Source organism: Panulirus ornatus, chromosome 35, assembly GCF_036320965.1.
Source record: "Panulirus ornatus isolate Po-2019 chromosome 35, ASM3632096v1, whole genome shotgun sequence".
Taxonomy (NCBI): Eukaryota; Metazoa; Arthropoda; class Malacostraca; order Decapoda; family Palinuridae; genus Panulirus; species Panulirus ornatus.
Window position 1 is genome coordinate 428,154 of NC_092258.1, and position 20,125 is coordinate 448,278.

The window sequence follows — 20,125 nt, forward strand, 5'->3', positions numbered from 1 at the left end:
CTTCTGATAATAATAGTTATAATGAAGGTATACGTTATCTACGTCAGCAACATGTGTATATGAAAAAAATTTTGTTGGTGAACATGTAAAGCAAACAACATTTCATAGATTTGTTGCGATATCTTTTCGTTTATAAGTGAAATGGTTTCGGAAACCAATTTCGATTTTTTCTCTCCGAACAAGTGACTTGCCTACGTTAAACACAGGGTAGAGACCCGCCGTATGATAAGTGGTGCCAGCAGTAATATCCCCAGATAATTTACGAAAATGATAAAAAGTACACTGCCGCTGCTAAACGTATCATTTCTGGTTTGCTAAGAATGATATGGAAAAGCTATATATCGTAAGAGAAACAGAGAAGAGCTTGATTAAACCCTGGTTTCCCAGGGAATCATATAAACCGTCTGAACCTTCATCCAGACAAACATCTTTGAAATACATTATTTATCATTAGGTTCATAATGGCTGCAAGTTTGGGGATTAGATATGCAGCAGGCGTGATCGTACACATTCATGCGTTGTTGAAGGTGGGAGGGAGGGAGGAGGAGATGTAAGGGACGGAGGAAGAGGTATGAGGGAGAAAGGAGTGATAAATGGAAATGTGAGAGAAGAGGCTGGATAAAGAGGAAAAAGAGGAGGTGTGATGAAGGGAGAATGAGGTGTGAGGCAAATTGAAAGGTATGGTTGAGGAGAGGTGATGGTAGAAGGTTTAGTATGTTGGAGAGCTTTTGATTAGCGGTAATACCGATACCTTCCTGGTCACCTATCGTCTACCTACCAAGAGAGAGAATGAGAAAGAACGAAAGAGGGAAATAAAGATGAAGAATACAAAGAATATTGTGAAGGAAGAACTACAATAGAAAATATGTACTTTTCATGATATGTGTCACTGATATCTTATCTAATTGTTATCTTGAACAGCTGGAAATAGTATACGCTTGTTACAATACTAATCAGGTGCGGCTCCTGGGAAAATCATCAGTATTCTGGCCACAGTACTCATAATGATAATTATGAATGTAAATGAATGTTCTTAACTTGTTTTCTACTCTGTACTCAAATAATTTCTTAATATTTTGTAGATAATTTTAGAATTTTTTTTATTCTATTTCGCTTAACTGACTCAACTATATCCTAGATATAGTTTCAAAACATAATATCATGTCTTGTTACCATGGCCAGCCTGGGTTGCCTAGCACACTATGTGTCCGCTTCGGGTATCAAGAACCTGGCTGGACCCCGTTCCCTACGAGGAGTAAAGTCACCTGGGGTCAGTTCAAGGCTGCAGGTCAGCTCGAGCACCGTAGTGTCGTATACTTGTTGTAGTGTCCTAAAGAGGTGATCACCTGTCGCTGTAGACTGTATCATAATTTACCCGTGGTTGACATCATTAATACTGCAAAACTACATTACGATTTTTCCTAATCATCTATTGGGTTGTTTATTCATGTCTGTTCACACGGCATCCAAAGCCTTTGAGACTTATCATCGAAAGACTATGCTGGGCCACATCAGGTGGTGAAGAATCCCTGATCTGGGAAAGATATTCTCTTTACAAATGCATAAAAAGAGCGTTAATCGCCGCCACGCCTTCAGGTGCTCTTTATCCATGTTTTAAACTTCATCCACTCTTCAGAAGCTTTGGCTGACACTGAAGTATCAAAGGTGCTAAATGACTTGAAATATAAATGGTTGTGTCGCACGCCAAGATGTCTGATCATGAATGAGATCCCTTAATTTCTTTTATTTCAAACAATGATTTTTAGCTGAAAGTGGCAACAGTAGTCATGAGTTCCCCACCCTCGAAAAATATGACATTTTGACTGGGTCCTGGTGACCATGATTCATCCAAAAAACTTCCATAATGCTGATCTGATTTACCTTGACTCATGATCCTATTTAGGAACTGATAGGTTGATATCTGAAAGTTCTACTGATGAAATAATATGTATAAATTGATGATGACTTTCAAAGCTATTAACTGGATTCTGTTACATCTAATCACATTGATAGTTCGTCTCCTGCTTCGTGGACCACGCCGTGGTTCTGGATATAATGGCCAAACATTACTGATAAAAAAAAAGAACGACATTGAAAATAGCTGTTATTATTCACGCAAGAGCAGGAACACCACATCATGTTCTGTGCCGAAACAGATGAAATAGGGCAAGTCCTGGGGTTTCTTCCCAATTCCTTGTCCATAAGATTTTATATTACTATAATTAATGTCGAAGACTTCCAAATCATTCTTGAGTTCAGGCTATTTTCTTAGGTTCACTCAGAAAGGAAACCCGATTCAACCTACATTGCGAGAGCATAGTGCACAACCACATACAAAGGGGCAACGTAGACCACTTCAACTCATACTCTGTCTGAATCAATATGAATATCAACTATAAGTCATTATATGTTAGCTTTTGCGAATCAGACAGATAACTTACACCATTTTCCCGTAGTTACAATCCTCTTAACACCACAAGACAGAAGGCGACCATACTTCTTTCACTCTTGAACAACACAGAACACAGGGTGTCCTCCATTACCACCTACCTGACCATCAGCACCCACAAGCCTGCCACTCCTCAACACCACTAGACGGAGAACCTGTCCTCAACAATTGTCACCATCGATACTAACTCTTTCTAAGAGTTCTAACGTCATCTCCAACGCTTATATCAAGCAGTCTATTCCCTCTAAATCTTTTACATAAAATATCACACTTTCATTTTCAACTTTCTCCTGCAATTCTCTGTCCCAGCTCGTTTCTTTACGTTACTCGGTGTCCCCTCCACTCTCTTCCACCAGTCTACGACACTACTACACCATTAGTCATCAGGCTATTACACTGTTATATGTACCCGATCGATCAATCCCTTCCGTCATATAAGGCAGGCAACGGCCTCCTAGGAGAATTTTTGTCCTCTATTGTAAAATAAAGGAAGAACAATTCTTCCACGCTCGACGTCCACGTATATCTGCCAACCTGGCTATCTAAAGGCACCTTGCCCAGTTGTTTATCCAGAGTGAGGAAATATCCAGCTCACTCTAAGCGAATCTTAAGCTCTTGTATGATTAGTTAACTAATAACTATCATGGCCTACTAGTTCTGTAATATCTATTGTAATACCTCAGTCGTATAATTTCGGCTAATGGCTGCCTAAATCCAATAAACCGTTATCTATTCATTCATCTATCAATCTATGAAAGGGACACTTTTCAACAGAGAAATCCAGGCGTCTGACGCTTAGGTTAGGCCTAAACACCATCGATCGCCTCCAAAGGATCAACTTAGAGAATCCGCGTCTGCTGTCTGTGACCCAGGAACCTGTACTGGCATAATGACTCTTTAACAGGTTTCCGGGGGAAATGTACTCAGTCACTGGTGGCCAGGCGTCCGGACAGGGAAGTTATTGCTCACTGGCATCCCCTAGTTAGTAGGTCTTTACACTGGTTAAACCTTTCTGGTGCAATTTTCATAAATCAGTAACGCTTCGAGTGTTGTATACGTGTAGTAAGAGGTAGGAGATACCGGTTTGGCTACAACTGGCGAGAGTTGTCCAGTTTTCACAAAGAGTATCAAGCCCCTCTGGGAAGCAACATTAGTTTGCAATGTTGTGGCACGTGATCATGACCAGACTAATCCAAAATTCTGTCTATTGAATGAGCGTTTATATGCTGCAGCTGAAAGAATTTTACAACTTGAAATGTTTTGGCTAATGGAAGGCAGGTACGTACGTGATCAGGCAGGTATACATTGTCAGCAAAAAAAGAAAAGATGCCCACCCCCATATATTTTCATAGGCGATACACGTTAACATTAAGGTCTATTGTGGATACAAGCTTATGGCGCTCTCATGCTGAAATCATCGTCCATCTGTTCGCAGAGACTAGTGTTTCTAACGGTATGAGAACTAACAGCAGCAACCCGCCTCATTATGCCTCAGGCTGTCTTTAGGGGATGTTGTTCGTTCTTTACTCCTGACTGCCATATTATTCTGGTTTATGGGTGTGATCACTTTAAGTAGGAGAATGTACACTGCCATAAAGCTAGGAAGGTGAACTGGTTATCAGAGAAAATCATTCAGCTGCTGAAGCGGCCTGGGAACTCCCCAAGCCTTAACCCATTCGAGAACTGCTGGAACTATATGAAAGTCAAGCTTACTTCCTGCAACATCTGATCAGTACCTCAACTCATTTAGGAAATCAAAACCCTGTGGACCCAAAATGTGGACCTAAAATTTTTCAGAAATCTTGCCAGTTCCTTGCCCAGATGTTTGCAGATAGCAATCGAGACTAAAGGAAACATAACAATGTACAATAATGTAAGTATGATGTTTCATTTTTGTGCATTTTTGTGGTACTGTGAGGGGAAGGAGCGCAAAGTTTCTTGTAGTACACAAGGGCTTTTTTATGTGGTCTCCAATAAAGAACGAGAGGAAGAGTTAACTATCCATCCTGCTGAAATAGGTAAGTGTTTTGATTCTTGACCTCCTGGAATGGTCACCGGACTTCACCGGTATTGATGTTGTTCGGGACAAATATCAATAATGTTTAAAAATGTGTTACAGGAATGACACTTTGCTGTTGAATCTGCGAGATATATCCTGAAAGATGAAAACACAGCCCAGAATGAAAATTGTTCCAGGAACTCTTGACACTGAAGAAGAAATGTAATCCTTACAACAGCCACGATTCGAACCCAGGACCTTTTTCGTGGTATTTGAATCCTGGTTGTTGGAGGGTATATGTGTTCTATGAAAGCTCGCGAGTATGCAGTATGCAGTCTGTTAGGGATGAGAGGGCCTGGGAACTGAGTCAGTTATTGTTCGCCGATGATACAGCTCTGGTGGCTGATTGGGGTGAGAAACTGCAGAAGTTGGTAACAACTTGGAAAAGTGTGTGGAAGAAAAAGTTCAGAGTAAATGTGAATAAGAGCAAGGTCATTAGGTTCAGTAGGTTTGAGGGACAAGTTGATTGGGATGTAAGTTTCAGTAGAGAAAAACTGGAGAAAGTGAAGTGTTTTAGACACCTGGGAGTGGACTTAGCAGCGAAAGGAACCATGGAAACGGAAGTGTACCACAGGGTGGGGAAGGGGGCCAAGGTTCTGGAGAGCAAAAATTAGTACGTTTGAAGGAATAGTAGTTCCAACAATATCACATGGTTGCGAGGCATAAGCTATAGATAGGGTTGTACGGAGGAGGGTGTGTGTGTTGAAAATGAAATATTTGAGGACAATAAGTTGTGTGAGGTTGTTTGATCGAGTAAGCAATGAAAGGGTGAGAGAGATATGTGGAAGTAAAAGGAGTGTGGTTGAGAAAGTAGAAAAGGGTGTGTTGAAATGATTTGGACGTATGGAGAGAATGAGTGAAGAAAGATTGACAAAGAGGATATATGTGTCAGAGGTGGAGGGAACAAAGAGAAGCGGGAGACCAAATTGGAGATGGAAGGATGGAGTGAAAAAGATTCTGAGCGATCGGGGCCTAAACATGCAGGAGGGTGAGAGGCGTGCAAGGAATAGAGTGAATTGGAGCGATGTGGTATACCGGGGTCGACGTGCTCTCAATGAACTGAACCAGGGCATGTGAAGCGTCTGGGGTAAACCATGGAAAGGTCTGTGGGGCCTGGATGTGGATAGGGAGCTGTGGTTTCGGTGCATTACACATGACAGCTAGAGACTGACCGTGAACGAAAGTGGCCTTTTTTGTTTTTCTGGCACTGTGTGTGTGTGTGTGTGTGTGTGTGTGTGTGAGTGGATGGGCCATTTTTCGTCTGTTTCCTGGCACTACCTTGCTAACGCAGGAAACGGCGATCAAATATAGAAATACAATTTGTGGAAGAGATTACACAATTAGGAAGAGAATCCTAACTGTGTAATCCACAAAGACAATACGTCTAACACAGGAGTCTGATCATCCGCACTCAGTTCGTTCCCTATCGGCAGGCAGGGCAGCTGGTCGGCGCGGGTGACGCTGGCCTGGGCCCGCTGCCGCCATGGACGACAGTGAATCAGAAGCCGGGGAGACAGAGCCGCTGGTGCGATCTGGAGGCAGCCATTCGGGGACGAACGAGGAAGGAGGTGACGGGGCGGCAAGACGAGGCGTGGGCGGCAGCCGACCACTGGGGCGGCATCACTCCAACGTTAAGCCGCGTCTCTCCCTCGTCCCAGAGAGTAACGAGAAGAGCACCGAGGAGGACCAGGAGCAGCAGCACGAGACACCAGGAGGCAGCAGCATAAAATCTCCTACCCCACTTTGTCCCTTCTTCGGCGTGAAGAACTACCTCCACCACTTCTATGAGAAGCCAGATGTCAGTGACCCGGCGCTCTACGAGGACCTTACACCGGTATGTTTTGTAGGCATCCCAGGTCGTCATCATTGGAGCCAATTTCAAGAAGTGATAATCAATTGTAGTACTGTGATGATCAAACGTTATGATATTAATCCCAAAAGCATTTCTATTACACACATTTATAAATCAAATTTTATATACATGAGATATTATCATGACAAGAGTAATCCAAGTGGTGATCAGGTTCCCTCGCCAGTCCACTGTCACCATGCACACACCCTGACCTCTCAGTCAACCTTTAACCATCAATTTTCTACACATTTCATCATTCCATTATCCTCCTCCTCAACCCCCTGCCAGAGCCATCCTTCCATCGTTCCTTCACAGTGAGGTTCATTACCACCATTTTCCAACATTATTCATTCATCATCATTACTGTTCGATGACCATCCTTTCATCAAAAAGACGTTTCCAACACCATCTATTACTATCGTTCTTCTGTCATTAGAATTTAACCACGTTCTTCCTTCACCTGGTCATTTATCACCGGTACTGTTTCTCACAAGCATCTTTTCCTAAGCATCATTCTTTCACTGCACCATTTGCTCTTTCATTGTCATTATCACTTTCCTATCATCATCCTTCTACTTTCATTAGACTTCAGTCAACAATTACTTCTTATAATTATCTTCCATGACCAATATTCATTCATCACTAACCGTCTCCCAAGATGACCATTCTCCTCTCATTACCTTCATCCTCCAAACAATGTCTTCTTCAACTAATTATCACATCTTTATCCTCCCAAACCCTTCATCAACACATTATCATCCAACCATCTCTATCATCACCACACCATTAACCTCCCATCATGCATCTCCCAACATTATCATTACCACCTCATCATCATCATTCCATCGCATATCTTCCAACACCATCATCACTAAATCATCATCCCATACCGTATCTCCAAACATTATCATCGCCAAATCATTGATCACATATCTTTCAACATTACGATCACCGTATCATCAGCCTGCCATCACGTACCGCCCAACGCTATCATCACCATCTCATCAACCTTCTATCATCGTCAGCCTCCCATAAGTGTCTTTTATAATCATTATATATCTACAAGCATCATCCTTCCCTCACAGCTGCCCTTTTCTACTCACCATCTTTCCTTATGATTATACTTCTAGTGTAATATGGAAAACTCTTGTCACGAACAAAGTACCAATCCAAGGCTGGCCTTCACTGACAACAAAGAACCAAACAGGAAGATAAGGAGAGAGAGAGAGAGAGAGAGAGAGAGAGAGAGAGAGAGAGAGAGAGAGAGAGAGAGAGAGAGAGAGAGAGAGAGAGAGAGAGATTGGACAAGGAATAAATTCATCCGCCTTAATTCCTACAGTCCCCGACACACACCCACCTACACCCGCCCACAACTACACCCACCCGAAATAAGTTTGAATGACTAGCGATTCTCGGTGAGACAAAGGTAGGCAAGAGCCAAGAGTAGGCAAGACTCAAGGATGACTAAGAGGAAAGGGTGGGTTAGAGACATGGGTGAGCAAGAAACAAGGGTGGGCAAGAAAGAAACATGGGCAAAACATAAAGATGGGCAAGAAACAAAGGCTGGTAAGAGACAAGGGTATGCAAGAAACAAGGGTGAACAAGAGACAAGGGCAGCAAAGAGACAATGCTAAGCAAGAGGCAAAAGTGAACAAGAGACAAGGGCAGACAAGCGACAAGGACGGGTAAGAGACACGGGCGAGTAAGAAGCAATGGGGTGCAAGAGATAAGAATGTGGATACAGAAAGTAAAGAAATAAAATGTCAGCGTCATCCTTCCATAGCCATTATTCGTCCATTACAGTTATCCTCCATCTCATTATCATCATTCTATCACCATAAATTTTCAGTCTCTGTGTTCCTCCAATAATAACCTTCCTTTCTTCATGATCTTCATTTCACCACCATTATCCTGGCATCATAATCATGGTGAGTTCACCATCAGCATTTTATCACACTTCAGTCTCACAACTACGGTAGCATTGTCCCTTCACCACACTCTCTGCAGCGCTGGTCAATACATCTGGCTGGCGTCTGGTACGGAGGGTGAGGGAGGCTCTACCAGCCATCAGTCTGGCACGAAGGCTTAGGGAGGTTCTACCAGCGACCAACCTGGCACAGAGGGTCAGGGAGGCACTGTTAACCGCCACCAGACTACTGCTTGGGATGAGGGAAGAACTGCCAGCCACCAGCCTGGCTAGCATTCTTCCAGCACTATAGTGTAACTACGTAGACTGGGACTGGATGTCATCATCCTATTGAGGGAAGACTCACCGCAGATTTAGAGTGTCTCCCTTAATGTCATTTGTTGCAATAAGATTTGAAAAGATAAAATTATGAAAAGTCCATAAGATCTGCGGAAGTAAATAGTTGGCATACTGCAGAACATTCTAACTTGGATAACTAACATTTTCTATTACACTTCTGTTATGAAGGATATTAAGTAATGTTATTTTATAGTGAAAAGTTAAGCATGTTTTCTGTTCTTTCTTGACTACAAACAGATGAGCAGTATTCTCGTGCATCATCTGAATACTGTATGACATTACAATTCATTACGAGTTGCATAGTTTTCATCAACACCAAATACTGATTATTAGAAAGCTTTAACACACACACACACACACACACACACACACACACACACACACACACACACACACACACACACGTTGAATGCTTTACAAACATAGCATCATAAGATGGTGACCCAGTGTATGCAAAACCGGTTTAACTGCTTTTAAATCACGAACCAGAATTCATAAGACGAACGACCCACCACTAACACCCTTTCCTCACCTTACCCTTCTCACTCACTCACTAATATTCACGGATCCACTCATCTGTCCCCATCCCTCACTCAATTAACCCTCCGCTACCTTCAGTCCCTCCACCACCTCACCATTGACACCCCTATTCCCTACCACTTACTCACTCTTCATAAATTCACGCCACTCTCCTGCTGCTCTTCCCAGGGTGAGCAGGTGTTCCTGGTGAAGCAGGGTGACAGTGGGTGCTCCTCCTCCGTCTTCCGGCTGTCGCTGGTCCTCGGAGGTCTGCTCCTGCTCCTGGGGGTCGTCGCTTTCGTAGTTGCCGCCTGCGCTGCCCGCAGGACTGTCGTCGTCGGTCAGGTGAGATGTGGCTCTCCCAGAAACCACAGACCGATGGCTAACTGTGTGGTCTGCGGTGGGTCTTCATATTTCTAATGTAAATGGGTCAATAGAAGATGCATTGTGATGTGGTGCATATCGAAACTTGGCATGTCACGTATTTTCAAACATAAGCATCAGCTCCTGAAATCTTAATTCATCTTTACCAGTTCGAGAAATTTATCAAATGAGGAACAGAGAGCGAATATATTAAGCACAATAGAACAACGTAAGCAGAAAGAATTTGTGAAACGTATTATGTTGATGATGAAAGTTTCCAAGGTTTATGTACAATAGATTTGCCGAAGACATCTAAAACTAAAAAAAAAGAAAATGATAAAGATAATGTTTTACAGAGCAAAAAAATATCCATAGTCTTCCCGTAGAATGTACCAAAAAATCAGCACAAATAAAGAAGCTGATCCCTCACTGCTCACCCCAACACGTCAGTGACCAGACGTCCAACTCAATTTCAAGTAATGAAACAATGCAAGAAAAACATTCTATTACACCAGTGAAATTGATTCCCCTGGTAATGACGATGTGTCATGCTGGTTATACTGGCCTTACTGCTGGCTCAGTGTGTTCCGGACCAGCATTGTCTTCCCGCCACTAGCCAACCTCTAACGTAGTATATGGCAACAGTTAACACAGGTTAAACCCTCAGTTCTGTTCTATTTTCATATTCGTACGCTCTCAGAGCAATAGTCTGTCCCACCCACAATTTAGCAGTCTCTCTATGTTCTTTCTTCGAAACTTTCTGATTTGCTTCCATCTCTCTGGCGCTAAATCTCTTATTCTTTTCTAGCCAGCGAACAAAAATCTAGGATGCACTTCTCATATGGTAAGCCATTCTATTAATTTCTTTGAAATACAAGGAAATTCCCTCTGCATCTAAGTCATCAAGATGCCGTCTCAACTAATACATGGAGATTCCTTCTCCATCTAAGACATAAAGATTTCCTCTCCATCTAAATATACGGAGATTCCCTCTCCACGGAGATTCTCTTCCATCTAATCTTTGAATTGCATACATTCAAGGTTCCATCCGGGTACCTTGAAAATGGATATTCTTTCTTGGTGTTTCAAGAGCTCTTGAAAAAAAGAGAAAGTATTTGATTTCTTTTCACTAGTTGAAGAAACTCAGATGAAATGCCTTGTAAATGTTCCAAAAACTTTCGTACTGAGTGTATATTTTGTTGTCTACGTTTTTTATTTACATTTCTCTCAATTCTTTATACAAAAACATTAGTTTCGATGTTTTCTTACATCCTTTTTTAATTACACGAAATACTACTCAGTGGAAGAAAAATGATGTCCACCTTAGTTATTTTTAAGTTTCAGGCATCGAATGCTGAGTACATTTCTTTGCGAGCAGATGTAATTGATTTATGAAGCTTTCTTGTAGTAGCCATCTTAAGACATTAAAATGTGTAAACGAAGTACAGTGTGCGCGGTAACAACCCAAGGGAAACCCTCCTTAGCATTTCATGGACTTTCCTTACACATCCAGTCTGAAAATCGCCGGGGCGCCGCATCCCTGCCTATAGCACATTTGTTGTTTGTGGCCGAGGATACTGCGGCCATAGCAATGAAAAGGTTCGTCATGTTAGTAGATTTAATGATATATCCACTGGGTAGTAAACATCAGTAAGGTCATCCAGATATTCACTGGGAAGTAAACATCAGTAAGGTCATCCAGATATTCACTATTTAGTAAACATGAGTAAGGTCATCCAGATACCCACTGGGTAGTAAACATCAATAAGGTCGTCCAGATATCCACTGGGTAGTAAACATCAATAAGGTCATCCAGATATCCACTGGGTAGTAAACATCAGTAAGGTCATCCAGATATTCACTGGGAAGTAAACATCAGTAAGGTCATCCAGATATCCGCTGGGTAGTAGACATCAATAAGACCACCGAGATATGAAGGGGGTAGTACACTATAGTAAGGTTCATAGGTATCCACTTGGTAGTGCCTATTAGAATGATTTATGAGATAATTATGAGAGTTTTACACATTCGTAAGGTTTTCCGAGATTTCTGTTTGTTTGTTCACATAGGTTCATGAAATGTCCCTAGGTATCGTTTGAATCGGCTGAAATGGAAGTAACTGGCCGACTACTAACAGTGACCTACAGGGCAGGCTGTGGTTAACAGAATCAGCTTACTTATGTCAGTCCATCAGGAACGTGGCGTTTCCGACAAAGTAATGCTCACACCTTGGAGTATTACATCTCTAACTGTTGTAAAATCAGTGAGTTCAGAGATGATGCTTGTCAAACATTACAAGATATGTGCACACATTCAATCATAACAGTGTTCTACCTCAGATGCTTGAAAAGTATCATAAGTTTGCTTATTGAAAATAGTTCTTTTCTTATTCATCTAGATATGTAATACGATCACTGATGTTCAAGTGTTGTAAACTTAAAATTTTTCTCACTATTTAGACTATAACGTATTTCAATCAATGAGGCCCAGTCTCTGGACCTTTCGTGCATTCTGTACCTACAATAGGATCGGTAAGAGTGCACAGTAATGTAGCCGCACTTGAAACAAAAATCAAAATCAATCTCCTCAGGACGGAGGGGTGTTTGTGTTGGACCGAGCGGCCTCGGCCCACAACGCCCAAGTGGACGCCTTGCTCCTCGTGGGTCTTGTTGCCGTTACTCTAGGCTCCACCGTCGTCGCCGCTGCCCTCATCTCACGCACCTTCTGCTCGAAACCTGAAGAACTTCCCTACCATTACCGGTGAGTGGCCCAGCGCACTCCAGCGCCAGCATACCTTCTCACTGTAGAAGTCAACTTGTTCCAGTTCTGCAAACCATTACCGTAGCGAGGTGCAGCTTCATCCTCCCTTTTTATTGCGATCATCTGTTTATCTCATAGTTTCTGATGTCTTTTCCATAGCTTCATTTATATGTTCCAGATACTTGTTCATCTGTGTGTGATTCCTTCCCCACTAATCCCTTAACCTCTCCCTCCATTTATGCTTCAGACTACGATGTGCACCGTGAAGATCTTCCATGTCTGTCGAATTCAAGGTCTCATTTTTGTCTCACACATTCCCATGGATATGTTACAAATACTTCCTCTCGTTTGTTTCTTTCCTATCTCTCTATTCATTCCAAACTTGCCAAATTTGTTTGTTTTAAAGTCTCTGTCCAAATGATACGTAAGCACTTGATTTGTGTTTGCAAAACGACTCGTAAATCTTCATTTTTGTTTATTCCCACTCTCTATCCTGTGCTTAACTCTGAGACCTCCTTGCTTGCCTGCCCCCTTTATATTCCAAAGACTCGTGAGTGCATCACAATATTTTTCTACCAACGCATGCTTTGAATTTAATCCAGATCCTTTTTATTTCCTTGATGCTCCATACCCTTATAGTCACTGTCTTCAAGATATTCATTTTTGTTCCAGACAATCTTTTGCCTTCATCTGCTGAATCTCTCCTCCTTCGTGATCTAAATCCATGAGAATATTACGTGTTTAAGGGCTTCTATAGTATGTATAGATTCTAGATGCGTGTCCAGCCCTTGTGTATTTCAGACTCCTGACTTTGTGTATGTATTACAGTTACTTCTGTATGTATTCCAGACTCTCTTTTCTCATGTAATATAATGGCGTCTCCCTTCCCCGCCCGTCCTCGGGAGGGTTACAAGGCTTTTTTGCTCCGTGTCTTAATTACTCCTGCTCCCATGTGTGCTGCAGACCCCTGAACCCAGTAGATCTTCAGAATGCTTTCTTGCTAAGAGATCCAGACGCCAACCATATATGCAGATATGCTCCATGCCTTAGGCTACTGTGAGCATTCATAACTTGCTTCAACTGCGAACCTCTGCTATTTTCTTTTTTTTTTCTGGAATCCTCACAGACTTGCATATTCAAAACTCTCCCCAGCTGCCAGATCTGCCCATTCTGTGTTCCGCACTCTTAACTATACGTATATCAAAACCCCGTCTCCTACTGTCTCCTACACCCTACCCAATTGTCGGTTCTAGATCTATGTGTTCTTGTAAGTTTCCCAGAGCTCCCTACTTAGTTGAACTCTAGATCCTCCCATGTGTGTTTTGCACAACTTGGACCCATATTTAAGTTGGCTTTTTAACAGACAATATTCGAGCCTTGTTTGAATTCCAGATTTCTGTTTCTATATCCATTTCAGATATTTGTCCTCACGTGGGTTTCCAACCCTTATTCCTTTTGTATTTGTTCCTGTTACCACCAATGACCTGAACTCCAAAATTAATATGTTTCAAATTCTTCCATCTTTGTGCTTTTGACCAATTAACCCGAATTTATGTTGGCTATCTTGACACCATTTGTCCGCCCTACACCCATGACCTCATTATGTATTCTAGATCTGCGTTCATCCCTCTTTGCGTATTCAAGTATAATTATGTCTAAAATCCTTTTGTGACTTCTTTAGCAATTAACTGGCTCTTTTGTATTTTGAACTCAAATCTCTCATGCTCGTTTAAGGCACTTGGTAGTTTTTGGTTCCAGAAACTTGCCTCCCTACATACTTTCTAGACTCTTGCCTCCCTGATATGTTCAAGACCCTTGTCTCCTTTGTACGTTCCAGACTCATGTCCCCTCATACAGTCCAGTCCCTTACGTTCCTCACACCTCCCAGACCCTAGAGTTCCTCATACTTTCCAGACCCACTCCTTCACATGTTCCAGACCTTTGCCTCCCTCATACGTCCAAGACACTTACTCCTCTCATACGTTCCCTAACCTTAAACTCCCTTACAGATTTGGCAACATAACTCTTCTTGTGTTTCTCGACAGTCTAACGGTAAAATGATACAAACAAATTATCTGTAATAGATACACAGACGCAAAACTGCCTAAAACGGCGTAGTAGAAAAACGCCGCCCTTGATAGCAATTTCCGCAGGTCGCGTTTATGAAGGAAATTAGAAATACCACTTTTATGTCTTACACCAGTTACAAGGCCGAACATTTTATATCAGTTACGAGGCTTGGTCATTTTCATCAGTTAGGAGATCAAAAGTCATCGACATCGTTTACAAGATTAAGATCTATCTATTTCGATGACGATGCCAAGAGCCATTTACATCAGTTAGGAGACGAAGAACCATTTACACTAATTACATGGACGAGAGTCATTTGCAACTGTCATCTATAATCAGTTACATAGGCCAAGAGCCACTTGCACTAATATTGAAGCCAAATCACTTCCAATAGTAACACTGGTTGCCATTTATCTAGTTTAATTAGATATGATGAGCTATGAATATACCTATGAATATGGCGATTCTAGCTACAAAATGGATCTGGCACAAGATCATCCTTGGTGTGAAATGCCTGTATGAAATGATAATTGTGGACCCTGGAAATTGGAAATGAACCATGAGGAAGGAGGACAACTGGTGTGTTTCCCCCGTATTACTTAAAAACATCGAAAAAATGCAATTTTCCTAAGAAATAGCGAAACAATGCATAGATAGCAATGAGCTGTGGACCTTTTGTTTACATTTGTTTGATTGCGGTAAATTGTGGCTATTGGCTGCGACTGTATGCAAATGCTAGTTATCAGGACGTAAGCTTGTTTCCCTTCAGTGTCAGGTCGCAGGGTTCTTCCTACCCACCTGAAAACAGTCTCTTGAAATTGTGTGAAAGAGTTTCTTAGATATTCATTTTGATAGAATGAGCGTTACGTTTCACGGCTCCTTCATACATAGTTATGATACAACTTTTCGTGTATGGTAGCATAACTACATTTTAGAAAGAACTTTGAGAAGGAATCACCCCTTATAACGTGATAACAAAATGCCTCATCATAAACTATGTAGCAAAACCTTCCTTGCAGGTACTGATGCTGATATCAACGTAAATTCTGTATCAACGCTCGTCTGAGTCAGAAAAGTTGTATCCAGTCATTACAGAGGTATTGCCCCGGGCTGACGTCATCCTTCAGTCTAATCATTATGTATTCTAATATTCTTCCTCTACAATGTTGTATAATATTGCACACAATCATTACCACGTTTGCCATACTATTGCACAGGTGTTTACCATCTTTTGTCTGCTGGTTATAGGTTCATCAGTCAATGTTATACTTACTGATTGATGAAAGTAATAGTTTTAAGCTAAGGCATGCATACTACAGTCTTCCACTTTGGACCTTCGCTAAGTTAAATCTAGTTTCTAAGGATTTATAGCAACATTGTCATCACTTTTCACTGTGATAATGATCACAAGAATACTTATTAGCATCATAGTCAGGTTTTTAGTGTTATTATTCACAGGAATTGTCTGTAGTTATGCAGATATAAGTATTAGAATTAAATTTAACAAGTTGATCGAAAAGTAGTCTGTAACATTCACCAATGAACAACTTCAACATTAACAACTAAACTGTGAGCAATACCTGAACTTTTGACAGGCTTGTGAGAAACTTAAGATTCTCATTTGTGACCAATTGTTACCATATAATCATGATCTGGATATCATATCTTTCTTTTAATAACTAGATGATACTTTGTTGTAAGTCTGTACTGGTGATGACTGTCTGCTGATACAGAGCGTCTCATTATGAAGTGTTTGATAATGATGAGTATCTGTCTGTGATGCGCCTGATGATATTGTGTGTCTGCTGGTGATGTGTCTGCTGCTACTGGGTTCTGCTGGTGCTAACTGCCTTCTGGCTCCTTAGGGCTGGTCAATTCATAACGGAGCCGCCTGTCACCCCCGTGGACAAGAAGGTTCCTGTGACAGAACGCGTGACGCAGGTGCAGCCTGTCTGGGGCGTTCCCAGTTACACCACCGTTAGGAACCTCATGCCTCTCCCGTGATCCCAACCAATGCTTTCCACAGAACCAGCTGCAGGTGGACCTTTAACTTCCATCAAGGTACAGCATGGTGTCGCACTTTCACACATTACTGTTTGTTCTTCGGAGCAGGATGGAAACTTGACTTCTCACATACCAAGTCCTTAATGAAACGTTGCTAAAGTTGACTCCTGACACCTTTCACACCAAGGGGAAGAATCGTCTTATCATCGTATACAAGGTGTTAATCAACTTCCATTAAATATCGACTATTACTTATAAAACAACAAATTGCTTGAAATATCTTTGCTATAGAATCAACTTGTAATCAGCAAAACATTCGTTTTCACGAGTCAGCTTGTATAGCAACTAGTCCTCCAGGTCCGAGAAGATACTGTGGGTTTAGCGGAAAGGAATCATACTCTTTATGATACGTCCTCCTATTTCCTGCTGCTCGGATGATGACAGTCACTGTCTTTGTGCCATAACTTGTTAGACGTTTATCAACGATTGGTAGAAAATACTTTTTTAATGTGCCATCAGTTATACCTAGTCCACATAAAGTTAAACTACCAAGTCCATTTGCATTACATATGTATGTAAATTATTTTTTACAAGCATTGCATTTTTATATACAAACTAATTACTGAAATATAAGCAAGAACTTCCGTTTTCTATATTAAGTAGTATAATATTTATAAAAACGCAGTTTTCTTGTCTATTCACCGTTTTCCAATTCTTATCAATAAAGCTACCACCACCAAGATTATCATATGACCGGTAATCAAAAACAGACTTAACTACTCTTTTACTTAGAGATGATATTAATCATTGTTTTGAAGTACACTAAAGAAGATTTGACAGTGGATCATGGCACCTGGCGCTGCATTCAGTGATAGATCATTATATGAGCACAGTAAGAGCTGGAATATGATCAGCTCGAACATATACCGAAAGAAAGATATTATATCAAGTTGTGTGAAAGCTGTGTTATTAAAGAGAAATCTAAAATATCTGTCCACAAACCTGGAACCTTGTCTTAAAATGGAATCTAGATAACTTATGACAAATTGTATGTCAGAAGATGGGTATATATATATATATATATATATATATATATATATATATATATATATATATATATATATATATATATGTATATATATATATATATATATATATATATATATATATATATATATATATATATATATATATATATATATATATATATATATATATATATATATATATATATATATATATATATTTCTATGAGTCCATGGGGAAATGAAACACGATAAGTTCCCAATTGCACTTTCGTGTGATAATCACATCATCAGGGGAGACACAAGAGAGAAATATGTCATTTGATTTACAACGAAGAGACGTAGCTAGGACGCGACGCCATTTGGTAAACATGTTACCAAATGGCGTCCTAGTTACGTCTTTTCGTTGTATATCAACTGACATATTTCTTTCTTGTATTTCCCCTGATGAAGTGATTATCACATGAAAGTGCACTTGGGAACTTATCGCGTTTCATTTCCCCGTGGATTCACAGGAATATACTCGATCACGCGCTCAATTGTAATCCTTTACAATTTATATATATATATATATATATATATATATATATATATATATATATATATATATATATATATATATATATACATATATATCCTAAATTACTTAAATGTATAATGTCAATGTTCCTTAACCATTTATACAAGTGTCTATGATGTGTCTCAAACCAAGATGACTTATACTGTTGTTTTGATTGTATATATATATATATATATATATATATATATATATATATATATATATATATATATATATATATATATATATATATATATATATATATGTATATATGTATATATATATATATATATATATATATATTCGAATTTAATCATTATTTCATTTTTATCTGAAAATCAGTTTGACATTGAATTTTTATAAAAGAATCCTCAAAATATCTTCTGATTATACAGACATGATTACTTACCAGTGATAGAATTCCATTTTTCTCGCCCATAATAATGCTGAACTTTCCCTTGTTTTTCGTTTCTGCTTTCAGTTTCAGTTGTCTATGTCAGCTATTTCGAACCAAGATGTTTGGCTCAGGTGGTTGGAAATCAGAGCAGACATAGCCAGTGCTACTATTTTTGCGTAGTTGTTCATGTTGTTACAAATTGAGTTACCATATTTTTACCCCTGACAACAGTGTAATGTGAAGGTAGATAGTTGAAATTATAGCCTATATATCACTGACGTCACTGGATGTGTCTCATGTTACAAGTGTGTATAATGAAGTTGGCCTTCTGAAGTACTTAGCCTCTCAATATGGTGTTTTTCTTTAATGTTATCATTGTTAGCAGAGATTCTTTTTATAGAACACTGAAAGTAAGTGTTGCAGATATATCTTCAGAGTTTGATAAATAAAAAATTGTTGTTTCTTCTTTAGGATACGATGTCGTGAAGGATTAAACTATATTTTAATGAGAGTTATGTATATGTATGTGGCAGAAGTGCTGGTGCGAGCGCGCTTCACGTCTTAACTCGTACAAACGCAGTATTTATTTTCATGTCTGATTTTCAAAGTGCGCTCGTGTTTATTGTAACTTCTGCAGCCGTTGTAACTTTTAGAAAATATATTTTAGTGGTGTTGGCCTATTTTTTTTTGTCTAACCTGTGGTTCTCTGTGAAGAGAACATGATAAGTTACCGTTCCATACCTTCTTAAAACGAAAATCTGTGAATCCCTTCATCTGGTTCCTAAGCCACTTGCACCAGGGTCACACAGGAATTACATCTTTAATTCACTAAGGATATCCGGTATTTTCAGTTGCTTTCTTCATGGAACAACGCTAACATTTTGAGCATTGAATAGATTTTGCAAAAAAAAAAAAATAAGACATAACACTACTACTTCTACCACCACCACTACTACTACTGCTGCTACACCCAAGACACATAACACTACCACTACTACCATCATCATCACCACCACCATCACCACTACTACTGCTGCTACACCCAAGACACATAACATTACCACTACTACCATCATCATCACTACCACCATCACCACTACTGCTGCTGCTACACCCAAGACACATAACATTACCACTACTACCATCATCATCACTACCACCATCACCACTACTACTGCTGCTACACCCAAGACACATAACACTACCACTACTACCATCATCATCACTACCACCATCACCACTACTACTGCTGCTACACCCAAGAACGTTCTTTTTCTTTTTTTATGTTAGCTTAAACGGCACGAGCACTTGAGGCCCTAATCAAGGCCATTTCATTAACGCTACACACACACACACACACACACACACACACACACACACACACACACACACATACACACACATACATTTATCTGCCTCCAACCATGATATCTAATATCAGTGAACTTTCTAACAAATCCTCATATTCAAATTTTCCTTTTATTTCCATCAACCGTTGACAACTTCCATTTTGATAACTAATCATTATTCACCATCTGACGGAGACACTTGCACTTTTAAACTTTATTCCTTTCATTAACCAACGTTTTCACATCCTTATTCCCATACATTTTTCCTCTCTGGTTACATATTTGCAGTTCCACGAGCATATGTGGCTATATCTGATAATGAGAAATCACTACAAGTCTCAATATGTCACTAGAGTTCTTCCTACTCTTAGAGTAAAACCAAACCAAAATCTTGTATGTATTAAAATAATTCCCATTCGAATATGAATATCCATCACCATCTGACGCACACTG

General features: G+C 40.1%; 1 protein-coding gene across 2 annotated transcripts in view; it reads left to right on the forward strand.

Moving 5' to 3' along the window:
* LOC139760046 (neurensin-1-like) overlaps nt 1–19,001 on the forward strand; it is a 29,524-nt gene extending 10,523 nt beyond the window's left edge. Inside the window, exons 2-6 of one of the 2 annotated variants that reach the window (XR_011715217.1) lie at nt 5,942–6,342; nt 9,335–9,490; nt 12,099–12,268; nt 16,204–16,399; nt 18,408–19,001. Coding sequence is in view for 1 of the 2 variants with exons in the window: in XM_071682802.1 (XP_071538903.1) it covers nt 5,992–6,342; nt 9,335–9,490; nt 12,099–12,268; nt 16,204–16,342 (816 nt within the window). In the remaining variant the exon portion in view is untranslated. Of the gene's footprint in view, nt 1–5,941; nt 6,343–9,334; nt 9,491–12,098; nt 12,269–16,203; nt 17,439–18,407 lie in introns of those variants that run through there. The other variant, XM_071682802.1, reaches the window with a different exon arrangement.
* The last annotated feature ends 1,124 nt before the right edge of the window (nt 19,002–20,125 follow it).